The sequence below is a fragment of the Rhinopithecus roxellana genome, chromosome 15 (assembly GCF_007565055.1).
Source record: "Rhinopithecus roxellana isolate Shanxi Qingling chromosome 15, ASM756505v1, whole genome shotgun sequence".
Lineage (NCBI taxonomy): Eukaryota > Metazoa > Chordata > Mammalia > Primates > Cercopithecidae > Rhinopithecus > Rhinopithecus roxellana.
Genome location: NC_044563.1, coordinates 100547678 through 100561667, shown reverse-complemented (window position 1 = coordinate 100561667; position 13990 = coordinate 100547678). Strand labels below are relative to the sequence as shown.

Here is a 13990-nt window from a genome sequence, read left to right as displayed (position 1 = left end):
TGTCAGTAGTAGTTTGGTTACTGCCCAATTCTCATAAAATTGTTCGTTTCCAACATCTGTATCTGAAGAGTGAGCATCTATATGTGAGGAAGCATGCTTTCCGCTTCTTCCTTTGATTTTTCTACTCCCTGGAAAACTCTCTTAATCACAAGAGCCATCTCCCTTTATCTCTTGGATCAACTGGCTAATTACCAAACTTCATTGAGAATACATGTCTTATGTCCTGGATTTATTTTTCCCCCTTTTTTAAAAATTAAAAATAGTTCACATTTGATCTAGCTAGCTAGCTATCTGTATCTCTCTCTCTGTATACATTAATATGTGTGTATTATGTATATGGATATATACATGTGTGTATATATGGATATGATATATACGTGTATATATATGTATATGGATATACACACACGTGTGTGTGTGTGTATATATATGCAATGGAATACTATTCCACCTTTTAAAAGAAGAAAATCCTGTCATTTGTAACAACATGAATGAATTTGGAAGACACTATGCTGAGTGAAATAAGGCAGGCACAGAAAGACAAATGGTATATGATCTTACTTATTTGTAGAATCTAAAAAAAGTCAAACTCAAAGAGGTAGAAGGTAATGGTGGTTGTCAGGGGTTGGGGTAAGGGGCACAAAATGGGGAGATGGTCAAAGGTACAAAGTTTACAAAGCGTACACGGTTAGGGTGAATAAGTTCTGGAGATATACAATATGGTGGCTAGAGTTAATCATCATGTACTGTATGCTTGCAAATTGCTAAGAGAGTAAATTTTAAATGTTCTTAACACAAAAATGTAAATATGCGAGGTGATGAATATGTTAATTAGCTTCATTTAATCTTTGCACAGTGTACATGGACATATATGAAAACATCAAATTGTGCCCCATAAATACACATAATAAAGTTCACATTTGAGTGCCATTTTCATTTAAGATATATAAAAAGTATTTGAAAGCAATGGAATTGTTGGGATCTCTGAGAGGTTCCCCAGTCAATAACACCACTGCTTCCCAACCAGTCTTAGAATTAGTTGAGAAATAAAACAAGACATTAAAATGGAGGCCAGATCATCACCGCTAACACTGATAAAATCTGGGGTGGATGACATAGGTCTGAGTCTATTAGCTAATGGGTTCAGTAATACTGAACCCCAGAATTAGGCAGACATATCCTCCAATTTCTAGATAGCAATGGACCAGGGCAGTCCTCCCCACAAAAAGAGGATGGCAGCTCCATGGAGGACCAGAGGAGAATTCGCAGGACAGAGAAGGCAATGCCGAGCCAGCTATGTCCAGTTATTCATCCCAATTGAGCAATCAGATAAGTCGTTCCAGCTTTCCAGGAAGAAAGTGACTAAGGGATGGAAACTGGTTCAGTTATTTACTTAAGGAGGCTGCCACCTCATAGAAACCTGGACGGGGAAAATATATTCCCTTTGAATACTCATTTCAAACCCTCTGATAAGAAATTAGTTAACATTCACTTGTGAGTTTATTGGCAATATCACATAAGGGCTCTATTATTATTAATGTTTATTTTAATGAAAGATTTTAAAAAATGCACTTAATTAAAAAAATTCAAGGCTATTTGTAGATAATACTTATATTCAAAGCACTATAAAAAAGGAAACTGCTTTTATTAGTTTCTTGTTATCCTTTCCTAATTCCACTTCTCAGCAAATAAGCAAATTCAAATTTGTAATTATGTGTTTCCCCTTTCTTACACACTGTTTTGTATTTTTCTTCATAATGGTTTCTTAATTGCATTTTTGATGACCTGATGTAATAATGCCAGAAAAATTCATAAGTGAATAATTGCTACATTTTATGGTAAAAATAGACTTGTTTGAGTGACCAATAAAAGTTACTCCTAATAAATTTAAATGACTACAAATATGCTACAAGCCTAAAATTATAGTGTAATTATAGTTTAAGACTGAATAATAAACACTACCATTTATTAAGTGCCAGGCACTTGCTAAACACGGAACATATGTTGACTTATTGAATTCTCACAAAGACAAGAGAGTTAGAGGGGACATTATCTCATTTTCAAAAATGGGTAAACAAAACTAAGAGAAGTAGTTTTGTAAGTTCTTTGATATATGTGTATGTGCGTACATATATATACATGAACTTTTACAGATACTGAGTCTATAGTCTGAACTCTTAACTATTATGCTATCCCCTTATGAGAAATTGCTAGCAAACCAGGAGAGTCATGTTCTCAATAAACTAAGAAGCCCAACTATAGCAGACACTTAAGAAGCCCTTTAAGATAGGAGACTTCCATTCGAAAACTGGATTCTAACTTAACTATATTTCTTTCACAGAAAAAGAAGTTACCTAAATAAACAACTTGAAGAAACTCACACAACTCTTTATCTTTGCTTTTTCCTAGCCAGGATAAAGTGGGACCCCTCTGATCCTCAAATAATATCTGAAGGTCTTTATGCAATTGCTGTAGTTTTAAGTTTCTCTAGGATAGCTTATATTTTGCCAGCAAATGAAAGCTTCGGACCTCTGCAGATATCACTTGGAAGAACAGTCAAAGACATCTTCAAGTTCATGGTCATATTCATTATGGTGTTTGTGGCCTTTATGATTGGAATGTTCAACCTCTACTCCTACTACATTGGTGCAAAACAAAATGAAGCCTTCACAACGTATGTGATCTCAGATGTTTTGATGATAGTTACTGCAAATTAAATAAATATTAGTTTAACAGTGTTTATGTAAGTCCATGGGATAAATAATGTTTTGGTAAAGACTTCATCTCTAGTTCCTCTTTTGCAAAATGAGGGGATTTTAAAAGTGAGTTGGAGGGACTCTAAAATGTAGGAACCTTTCTAATATTAAATAATAACTAACATTTTTAGAGCCAAGTAAATACCTTGCATGCCTCCCTTTATTATCTCTATTTCACCAAGAGGAAACTGAAATTCACAAAAATTAAGTAATTTGCTGAATATTCCATAGCTGTGTGTGGAACAGCCAGGGTGTAACCCTTGCTTGCTGACTCTAGGATCTGTTGCTCTGAACTCCCTTACCCTCCTGCTTACAGGGGACTCCTGGGGACACTAACTATGAAAACAGCTGTTTCCTAATTGAATTGCTCAGATCTTATTACTGAGTAGATCTGACTTATCAATAGTGACAAGAGTTTTGACTTATGTTCACCATGGACACATGTTTTTTTTTTTTTTTAATAAGGTGTGTTTGGAATAGATTATTTAAATATTAGGTCTGCAGTGTTACAATGAGAAGCAACAACTGAAACATAAGCCTACTGTTTTCCATATTTCTCTGAAATACAGTTTGCCAGGGAAATGTAACAACCTAAGTTAAGCAAATTGGCTTAGCTTTGGTCAATAAGTAGGCCTAAAGCATTGAAATTCCTACCTAAGACATGTCAGTGATTTTGGTAACATTGTCTGTTTATATTGTCGTATTTTCCATTAAGATGTATATGATTATTATCTATTTATTGGATATGAGTAGAAGTATAGATCAGCAGGAAAACTAAAAGGATTCTAACAAATTGTGTTATTTTTAAGTAGTACATTTAACAATTCCATTGCCAAAGCTATGGATTATTTAAGTGTTCATATCTGTGGTTAGAAATTATGTTAATAGCATTTATTGAGTGCTTATTATGTGTTTATTGAGTTATGATTATGTACTTCATATGCACAATATTACGCCATCCTTGCAGCAATCCTATTGTAACCATTTTACAGAAAAGAAAAGTGAGCTTCAGAGAAGTGAAGATTTTTTAATAAATACTCAGTAATTTGCAAAGACACTAAACCAACTCACTTTTATTATGGTAATATTGTTATTTACTTATACACTTTATTTCTTTTCTCCTTTTATTTTTCCCCAGAGTTGAAGAGAGTTTTAAGACACTGTTCTGGGCTATATTTGGACTTTCTGAAGTGAAATCAGTGGTCATCAACTATAATCACAAATTCATTGAAAACATTGGTTACGTTCTTTATGGAGTCTATAATGTTACAATGGTCATTGTTTTGCTAAATATGTTAATTGCCATGATCAACAGTTCATTCCAGGAAATTGAGGTATAATCTCAATACATTTTTATCATTTGTGCCTACATGTTTTAACTATTCCAAGGACTAACTCAGCAATGAGGATGAAAGTATGGATCGCTCTTCCCCCTTTGTTCATTCCCTGTTTTATACACTCGTTTGACCAGTAATCTGGAAAATTTTAACTCTTTGCTTCCAAATGCAACATCAATAAGGTGTCATGGGGCAGTAAGGCATAAGAAGCAGAAATGCTGATTTGATATCAATTTAATAAAACACTTTAGAAATACTATATCAGCATAAATTTATATTTTATTCAAAAAAATTACTGCTTATGAATACTATTATTCTCCAAGTCTTTTTTGAGTGATATTCAAAATTGACCTTTTCTCAAGTTGAGATTAATAGTGTAAATTTTTATTCCAGAAATCTTTCTCTGTGTCCCAAATAAATGAGTGGTATATTGTGGGATAAAAAAGAGAATAATTTTTCATACCGTTTTTCAGAACGTAGGAAAATACATTTATATCTATCAGGTATTTATAAACACATGGGAACTTGGAGATTCACAGTCTTGTAAGACTGTTAAAAATTTAGACAATTTTAAGAAAGAGTGTGTGAATAGAATGTTAATGTTTTGAAAAAATCTTGGAATGATCATTGGGGTCTGAGAGTGTTTATAGGCATTGTCCTCCATCTAGCCACACAATGGTAAAAGCATCCCAGTAATTCTGTTTATGCATTTCCTTGCTGAACTGTCATGTGTATTTGTATAGGATGACGCCGATGTGGAGTGGAAATTTGCAAGAGCCAAACTCTGGTTCTCCTACTTTGAGGAGGGGAGAACACTTCCCGTACCTTTCAATCTGGTGCCAAGTCCAAAGTCCCTGTTTTATCTCTTACTGAAGCTTAAAAAATGGATTTCTGAGCTGTTCCAGGGTCATAAAAAAGGTTTCCAGGAAGATGCAGAGATGAACAAGGTAACTTAGCTTGATAACGTATAATTGTATTCTTAAATGCTGAGACTACTGTAACCACTGTGCCACATCCCCTTTTTTTTTTTATTATACTTTATATTCTAGGGTACATGTGCACAACTTGAAGGTTTGTTACATGTGCCACATCCCTTTAAAGAGAATTGGTTCCTGATGACTCGTCCATTCATTCCCACATGCAGTCACTTCACACAGCACAGTCCTTTGGCTTGTGTCTGTTCAACATGAGCACACTGGACATTTCCTACTTAAAAGAATGTAAGACAAATTCATGAAATATAACTAAAATAATATGTTATCTAGAGCGAGTACTGAAAGAAGAGCTATTCTGGGCTGCTTTTTTGCTGTTGTGGCTACACGTCCCTCACTTCTCCTTCAATTTATAGAGCCCCCTCACTTCTCCTTCAATTTACAGAGCCGGGTAAATCATTAGCAGCTCGTTATGACTGGGGGGCAACTTGATTAACTCTTAGATAACTGCTATGTTGAAAAGTTCAGAAATCAGTTGCTCACATGTAATTTAGGGGACCAGTCTTGGCAATAAGTAGTTCAAGAAAGAAAGAGCTAAGGATATTGATTGAAAACAATAATCCCACAAGGCGATGCAATCTTTAAAAAAAATAAAAAGATTTAGTGCTTAGATGAGGCAGTAGGGCGATCACAGCATGTTCAGATACGTTTAAAGAACATGTGGAATTTTGTCTAACTGGAGGTGGAAGGTGAGGGGTTATGCTGTGCAAAGATCTCTGCTGAGCACAGACCACTATACTCAGAAGGAACACTGAGATACCAGGTGCATCCAGAGGAGGAAGACCAGAATGGGACACATAGGGATATGGTGTCATATGAGGGAGAACTGAAGGAGCTGGCTGTTTCTTCTGAAAAAGGAAGATTGAAATTGACTAAAAATATCTTTGTAATTTCCATCTTTAGGAGGTATACTTGGGAAGAAAAGCAACGGGCCAAAAATTCAAATAATAGTTAATTTTTTTTTTGAGACAGAGTCTTGCTCTGTCATGGTTCATGCCATTCTCCTGCCTCAGCCTCCCCAGCAGCTGGGACTACAGGCGCCTGCCACCACACCCGGTTAATTTTTTGTATTTTTTAATAGAGACGGGGTTTCACCATGTTAGCCAGAATGGTCTCTGTCTCTTGACCTCGTGATCCACCCACCTCAGCCTCCTAAAGTGCTGGGATTACAGGCGTGAGCCACCATGCCCGGCCTCAAATAGTTAAATTTTAATTCGATTGGCCGGGCGCGGTGGCTCAAGCCTGTAATCCCAGCACTTTGGGAGGCCGAGACGGGCGGATCACGAAGTCAGGAGATCGAGACCATCCTGGCTGATACGGTGAAACCCCGTCTCTACTAAAAAATACAAAAAAACTAGCCGAGCGAGGTGGCGGGCGCCTGTAGTCCCAGCTACTCGGGAGGCTGAGGCAGGAGAATGGCGGGAACCCGGGAGGCGGAGCTTGCAGTGAGCCGAGATCGCGCCACTGCACTCCAGCCTGGGCGACAGAGCGAGACTCCGTCTCAAAAAAAAAAAAAAAAAAAAAAAAAAAAAAAAAAAGAACAAACTTTTAACAAGAAAATCTGCCCAACAGAAGAGTGGGCTGCCTTTTGAAGTAGTGAGCTTCCCACCATTGTAAGCAGTCAATAAATGCCAGATGGCTAACAGTGGGAATTTATTGAAGATTTTTCCTTTTTGCACTGTGTGGGCAATTGGACCAAATGATTATAAAGTTTCCTTACAATAAGATTCTATCATTAAATAAAAGGAAAATGTTGTAATTCCTGTACTGTTTACAATTTACTATTTAGGGTTCTCAAGTAAGCAACACATTCTCTGAGTTCTAGTTTCCTCAACTGTAATATGTGAAAAAAATTATATCTACATCCTGAAGATCAACTCAAATAAGTATATAAAAGTACTTTGAGAATTTTAAAGCTTTCTTTAAATGTAGTTATGATTAATTTGTGTAGTAATTTTTGGAAAAAATACCATCTATGACATTCTTCCAGAAGTATATCTTGTGGATTGAGTGGCAAAAATTTCCTTTCCTTTATTTTATGTAATTAAATGAGTGGTTTACAGGTCTGGTTAGAACTGCAACCTGAGGGAATTCAGAGTCCAAAGGAAATGTCCAAGCACTTGCAAAGGGAAGAACCCCGTAAGAATATGTTTCTTTCGTTAAAACTTGTGGGGAATTAGACGAAATGGCTTTTAAAATACAGAATGAAGAGTGAAACTGGTTATACAGTTATACTCATTTTACTATCTATCTTTAAAAGATAAATGAAGAAAAGAAACTTGGAATTTTAGGAAGTCATGAAGACCTTTCAAAATTATCACTTGACAAAAAACAGGTAAGCTCATATTTGAAAATATGAAGTCATGCACATGATCGGGCTTATCTTTTAAAAGAAAGGGACAGATGTTCAGAAGCAATTTTAGGAAGTAGAGAGCAGACACATTAAATAATTCAACTATTTTAACAGTTCTCAACAATTCCGTTATTGAGAGGTAGAAGTAAGCTATGTGTCATAAGCAAAAAAGAATAGCATGTATGTTTAAGACATATACTAAGCAAATACTTACATATACTTATGGTGATGGAATATAAGATTAGTGATATACAGAAGGGAATATTAAGAGATGAATCTGTCAGGAATCTGATGGACGGTATGATTAACTTCACTCTTTGCAGCTCAGGTAAAGAGCAGGCATAGTCCCCAGTGCATCCTAATTTGTCAATAATCAAGAAGTGATGGAAAAAGGCACTGTGGGACCTTAATGGCTATTATGGTTGATACTGTGTATAATGAACAATGTGCTCTAGAGATCTATCAGCTCCATAACTGAGAGTAGCAAAATCCTCAACGATGAGGACATGTTTCCTTTTTTGTGGCATGTACATAATAGGGGTACAATAAATGCTTGTTGCTAAAAGGAAATTATAAAGGAATGAATTAGGAAAAGGGCAATGTATCAGGTAGGACCTGCATTCAATTATGCATAGTAATATAAAATCCAAATCATGGTGGTTTAAACAAGACACTTGTTTTTTCCCTGCCTCATTTAACTCTCCAGATTTAGGCAGTATGGGGCTATTACCAGGCATGAGTTTCTGTGATTCTTCTGGATTTTTGTCATAGTCAGATGGAACAGGACAGCTTTACCTTTAGCTATTATACCCACTTTTCAGGCATGTAGGAGTAAGGGCAAAGGAAAAGTAGGGGATGCTAGCTGAATTTGCCACCACCTTCAGAAGAATCTCCCAACAATTTCTGTTGTTATATCTCATTGACCAGAACTATGATATATGGCCAGCCCATGGAATACAAATGATAAGGAGGAAGACCATTTTTTTGTGTGTTTTTTAAGCTGGTTATGTTACCTCCCCCAACAACATAGGAATCCTGTTAAGCCCTATCTGATACTCAACCTCCCAGCTTCCTTTCTAACCATCCCTTCCATTAGCATGTCAACCATTACCCATTACAAATTAGAAAACATAGGAGAGCTTTAGGTAAGGGGAACCCTAAGCTGTTAGCCCTAGTAAGATTGGGAGGTTTGATTGGGAAGAACTTCCAAAGAACAATATCACAGGTGAGAAGGGCTTCAGTGGGAGGTAACATGTGGGTGAGAGACCTGTGCATGAATTCTACGAGCCCTGCCACAGTCTGGGGCTAGGTCACAGCAATGGGGCTGCATGGGCTGAGAGCAAGACAGCAAGAAGGCAAGTGGAAATTGTCCCTGGTCATCCAAGAGAGTCAGCAGATTAGGGTCATTGCAAATTGGCACATTCTTGCTGTTCAGACAAGTTGTGTTTGGCTTGCCTATCCAGGTGAATCTAGATTGCGTTTAAAAATGATTCCAATAAAGGAAATTTAAGAAATGGAAAATAAGGGCCGGGCGCGGTGGCTCAAGCCTGTAATCCCAGCACTTTGGGAGGCCGAGACGGGCGGATCACGAGGTCAGGAGATCGAGACCATCCTGGCTAACACTGTGAAACCCCGTCTCTACTAAAAAATACAAAAAACTAGCCGGGCGAGGTGGCGGGCGCCTGTAGTCCCAGCTACTCGGGAGGCTGAGGCAGGATAATGGCCTGAACCCGGGAGGCGGAGCTTGCAGTGAGCTGAGATCCGGCCACTGCACTCCAGCCCGGGTGACAGAGTGAGACTCCGTCTCAAAAAAAAAAAAAAAAAAAAAAAAAAAGAAATGGAAAATAAGGAATGTAAAAGAGCTACAAAGTCATTTCACTCTAGAAAGGATAGTTTAGTGGTTAGGAGGCTAGTGCATGGGGGTCAGCAAATCATAGCCCTCAGACCACATTTAGTCTTTAGCCTGTTTTCAGACTGTGAGTTAGAGATTTTTAAAAAATTACATTCCTAAATAGTTGTGAAAAAAATAAGGATATGTGAGAGAGACCATATATGGCCCACAAATCCTAAAATATTTATTATCTGGCTCTTTACAGAAGAAGCCTACCACCCCTGTTCTCATGATGATGGTTATGATGAAGAGAATACATAGGAAACACAGAATTAAGTTCAAATATTTTCTGAGCAATTTCTATGATTCTAACGCATGCCTGTGTGTGTTCTACTTAGAATGTTGTCTCATTAAGACTCTACTTGTTCACAGGATGTAGGCAGTAATCACACCAACACCCAAATGTTCTTTTGAATATTAAATTACTTAATACTGTAAAGTTCTGACAACAGGGCCTAGCACATAGTGGGTATGTAATAGCTACTTATTACTTTTATTGCTATTACTAGAGAGCAGGAACAGTAAGTATACCACATAATTTGGTAGTGATATTAATCCAGTGAGGACAGAGAAATAATACTAGGCCTAAAAGCCCTATAAAAATAATGCAAAAAAATAAGGGGTCCAATTAAAAGTCATAAATGGGCATATCTGGAAAAAAAAAACTTGAAATAAATGAAGTAGTGAGTGGAAGAAACAAAAACAGGATTTCTGGCAAGATGGCTGAATAGGAACAGCTGCGGTCTACAGCTCCCAGCGAGATTGACGCAGAAGGCAGGTGATTTCTGCATTTCCAACTGAGGTACTCAGTTCATCTCACAGGGGCTGGTTGGACAGTGCGTGCAGCCCACGGAAGGCGAGCCAAAGAAGGGTGGGGCACCACCTCACCTGGGCAGCACAATGGTTTGGGGAATTTTCTCCCCTTCCCAAGGGAAGCCATGAGGGACTGAGCCCGAGGAACCATGCACTCCGGCCCAGATACTGCACTTTTCCCATGGTCTTCACAACCTGCAGACCAGGAGATTCCCTCTGGTGCCTACCCCACCAGGGCCCTGGGTTTCAAGCACAAAACTAGGTGACTGCTTGGGCAGACACTGAACTAACTGCAGGAGTTTTTTTTTTTTTTCCACACCCCAGTGGTGCCTGGAATGCCCGTGAGACAGAACCATTCACTCCCCTGGAAAGGGGGCTGATGCCAGGGAGACAAGTGGTCTGGCTCGGTGGGTCCCACCCCCATGGAGTACAGCAAACTAAGAACCACTGGCTTGAAATTATCGCTGCCAGCACAGCAGCAGTCTAAGATCGACCTGGAATGCTCGAGTTTGGTGGGGGCAGGGGCATCTGCCATTGCTGAGGCTTGAGTAGGCAGTTTTAGCCACACAGTGTAAACAAAACGGCCAGGAAGTTCAAACTAGGCAGAGCCCACTGCAGCTCAGCAAGGCCACTGTGGCCAGACTGCCAGATCTCACCTCTCTGGGCAGGGCATCTCTGAAAGAAAGGCAGCAGCCCCAGTCAGGGACTTGTAGATAAAACCCCAGACATAAACATCCCTGCCTGGTGGCTCTGAAGAGAGCAGCGGATCTCCCAGCACAGTGTTTGAGCTCCGCTAAGGATCAGACTACCTCCTCAAGTGGGTCCCTGACCCCCGTGTATCCTGGAAGGTGCCCCTCTGGAACGAAGCTTCCAGAGGAAAGAACAGGCAGCAATCTTTGCTATTCTGCAGCCTCTGCTGGTGATACCCAGGCAAACACGGTCTGGAGTGGACCTCCAGCAAACTCCAGCAGACCTGTAGCAGAGGGGCCTATTAAAAGGAAAACTAACAAACAAAAGAATAACACGTCCACTCAGAGACCCCATCAGAGGTCACCAACATCAAAGACCAAAGGTAGATAAATCCAAAGATGGTGAGAAACCAGTGCAAAAAGGCTGAAAATTCCTAAAACCAGAATGCCTCTTCACCTCCAAAGGATCACAACTCCTCGCCACCAAGGGAACAAAACTGGAGGGAGACAAACTGACAGAAGTAGGCTTCAGAAGGTGGGTAATAACAAACTTCTCTGAGGTAAAAGAACATATTCTAATCCAGCGCAAAAAAGCTAAGAACCTTGAAAAAAGGTTAGAGAAATTGCTAACTAGAATAACCAGTTTAAAGAAGAATATGAATGACCGGATGGAGCTGAAAAACACAGCACAAAAACTTTGTGAAGCATACACAAGTATCAATAGCCAAATTGAACAAGCAGAAGAAAGGATATCAGAGATCCAAGAGCAACTTCATGAAATAAGATTAGAGAAAAAAGAATGAAAAGGAATGAACAAAGCCTCCAAGAAATATGGGACTATGTGGAAAGACCAAGCCTACGTTAGATTAGTGTACCTGAAAGTGAACAGTGAGAATGGAACCAAATAGGAAAACACTCTTCAGGATATTATCCAGGAGAACTTCCCCAACCCAGTAAGTCAGGCCAACATTCAAATTCAGGGAATACAGAGAACAGCACAAAGATACTCCTTGTGAAGAGCAACCCCAAGACACGTAACTGTCAGATTCACCAAGGTTGAAATGAAGGAAAAAATGTTAAGGACAGCCAGAGAGAAAGGTAGGGGTACCCACAAAGGGAATCCCATCAGACTAACAGCAGATCTCTCTGCAGAAACCCTACAAGCCAGAAGAGAGTGGGGGCCAATATTCAACATTCTTAAAGAAAAGAATTTTCAACCCAGAATTTCACATCTCAACTAAGCTTCACAAATGAAGGAGAAATAAAATCCTTTACAGACAAGCAAATGCTGAGAGGTTTTGTCACCACCAGGCCTGCCTTACAAGAGCTCCTGAAGGAAGCACTAAATATGGAAAGGAACAACTGATACCAGCCACTGCAAAAACATGCCAAATTGTAAAGACCATCAACACCATGAAGAAACTACATCAACTAATGGGCACAGTAACCAGCTAGTATAATGACAGGATCAAATTCATATACAACAATATTAACCTTAAGTGTAAACAGGATAAATGCCCCAATTTATCAGTCAGTATGACTGACATACTGGCTGAAGAGTCAAGACCCATCAGTGTGCTGTATTCAGAGACCCATCTCACATGCAGAGACACACATATGCTTAAAATAAAGGGATTGAGGAATATTTACCAAGCAAAACAAAACAAAAAACAAAAACATACAGAAAAACAGGAGTTATAATCCTAATCTCTGATAAAACAGACTTTAAATTAACAAAGAACAAAAGACAGTGAAGGGCACTACATAATGGTAAAGGGATCGATGCAACAAGAAGAGCCAACTCTCCTAAATACATATGCACCCAATATAGGAGCACCCAGATTCATAAAGCAAGTTCATAGAGACCTACAAAGAGACTTAGACTCCCACAAAATAATAGTGAGAGACTCCAACACCCCACTCTCAATATTTGACAGATGAACAAGACAGAAAATTAACAAGGATATTCAGGACTTGAGCTCAGCTCTAGACCAAGCAGACCTAATAGACATCTACAGAACTCTCCACCCCAAATCAACAGAATATACCTTCTTCTTAGCACCACATCACACTTATTCTAAAATTGACCATATAATTGGAAGTAAAACACTCCTCAGCAAATGGAAAAGAACAGAAGTCGTAACAACCGCACAACTACATGGAAACTGAACAACCTGCTCCTGAATGACTACTGGGTACATAATGAAATGAAGGCAGAAATAAAGATGCTCTTTGAAACCAATGAGAACAAAGACACAACATACCAGAATCTATGGGACACATTTCAAACAGTGTTTAGAGGGAAATTTATAGCACTAAATGTCCACAAGAGAATGCAGGAATGATCTAAAATCAACACCCTACATTAAAAATTAGAACTAGAGAAGCAAGAGCAAACAAATTCAAAAGCTAGCAGAAGACAAGAAATAACTAAGATCAGAGCAGAACTGAAGGAGATAGAGACATTAAAAACCCTTCAAAAAAAAAAATCAATGAATCCAGGAGCTGGTTTTTTGAAACTATCAACAAAATAGATAGACTGCTAGCCAGACTAATACAGAAGAAAAGAGAGAAGAATCAAATAAATGTAATAAAAAAATGATATAGGGGATATCACCATTGATCTCACAGAAATACAAACTACCATCAGAGAATACTATAAACACCCCTACGCAAATAAACCAGAAAATCTAGAAGAAATGGATAAGTTCTGGACACATACACCCTCCCAAGACTAAACCAGGAAGAAGTGGAATCCCTGAATGGACCAATAACAAGTTCTGGAATTGAGACAGTAATTAATAACCTACCAACCAAAAAAAATCTAGGACCAGATAGATTCATAGCCAAATTCTACAAGAGGTACAAAGAGGAGCTGGTACCATTCCTTCTGAAACTATTCCAAACAATAGAAAAAGGAATGCTCCCTAACTCATTTTATGAGGTCAGCATCATCCTGTTACTAAAACCTGGCAGAGACACAACAGAAAAAGAAAATTTCAGGCCAATATCCCTGATTAACATTGATGTGAAAATCCTTATTAAAATACTGGCAAACCGAATCCAGCAGCACATCAGAAAGCTTATCTATCATGATCAAGTGGGCTTCATCCCTGGGATGCAAGGCTGGTTCAACATACCCAAATCAATAAATGTAAT

At 38.6% G+C, this 13990-nt stretch overlaps 1 protein-coding gene across 1 annotated transcript in view; it reads left to right on the top strand.

Annotated features, from left to right (window-relative positions):
- TRPC6 (transient receptor potential cation channel subfamily C member 6) overlaps positions 1–13990 on the top strand; it is a 146065-nt gene that overhangs the window by 118961 nt on the left and 13114 nt on the right. The window contains exons 8-11 of the mRNA XM_010358883.2: positions 2410–2674; positions 3895–4090; positions 4837–5040; positions 7346–7420. Of these exons, the coding sequence (XP_010357185.1) occupies positions 2410–2674; positions 3895–4090; positions 4837–5040; positions 7346–7420 (740 nt within the window). The remainder of the gene's footprint in view (positions 1–2409; positions 2675–3894; positions 4091–4836; positions 5041–7345; positions 7421–13990) is intronic.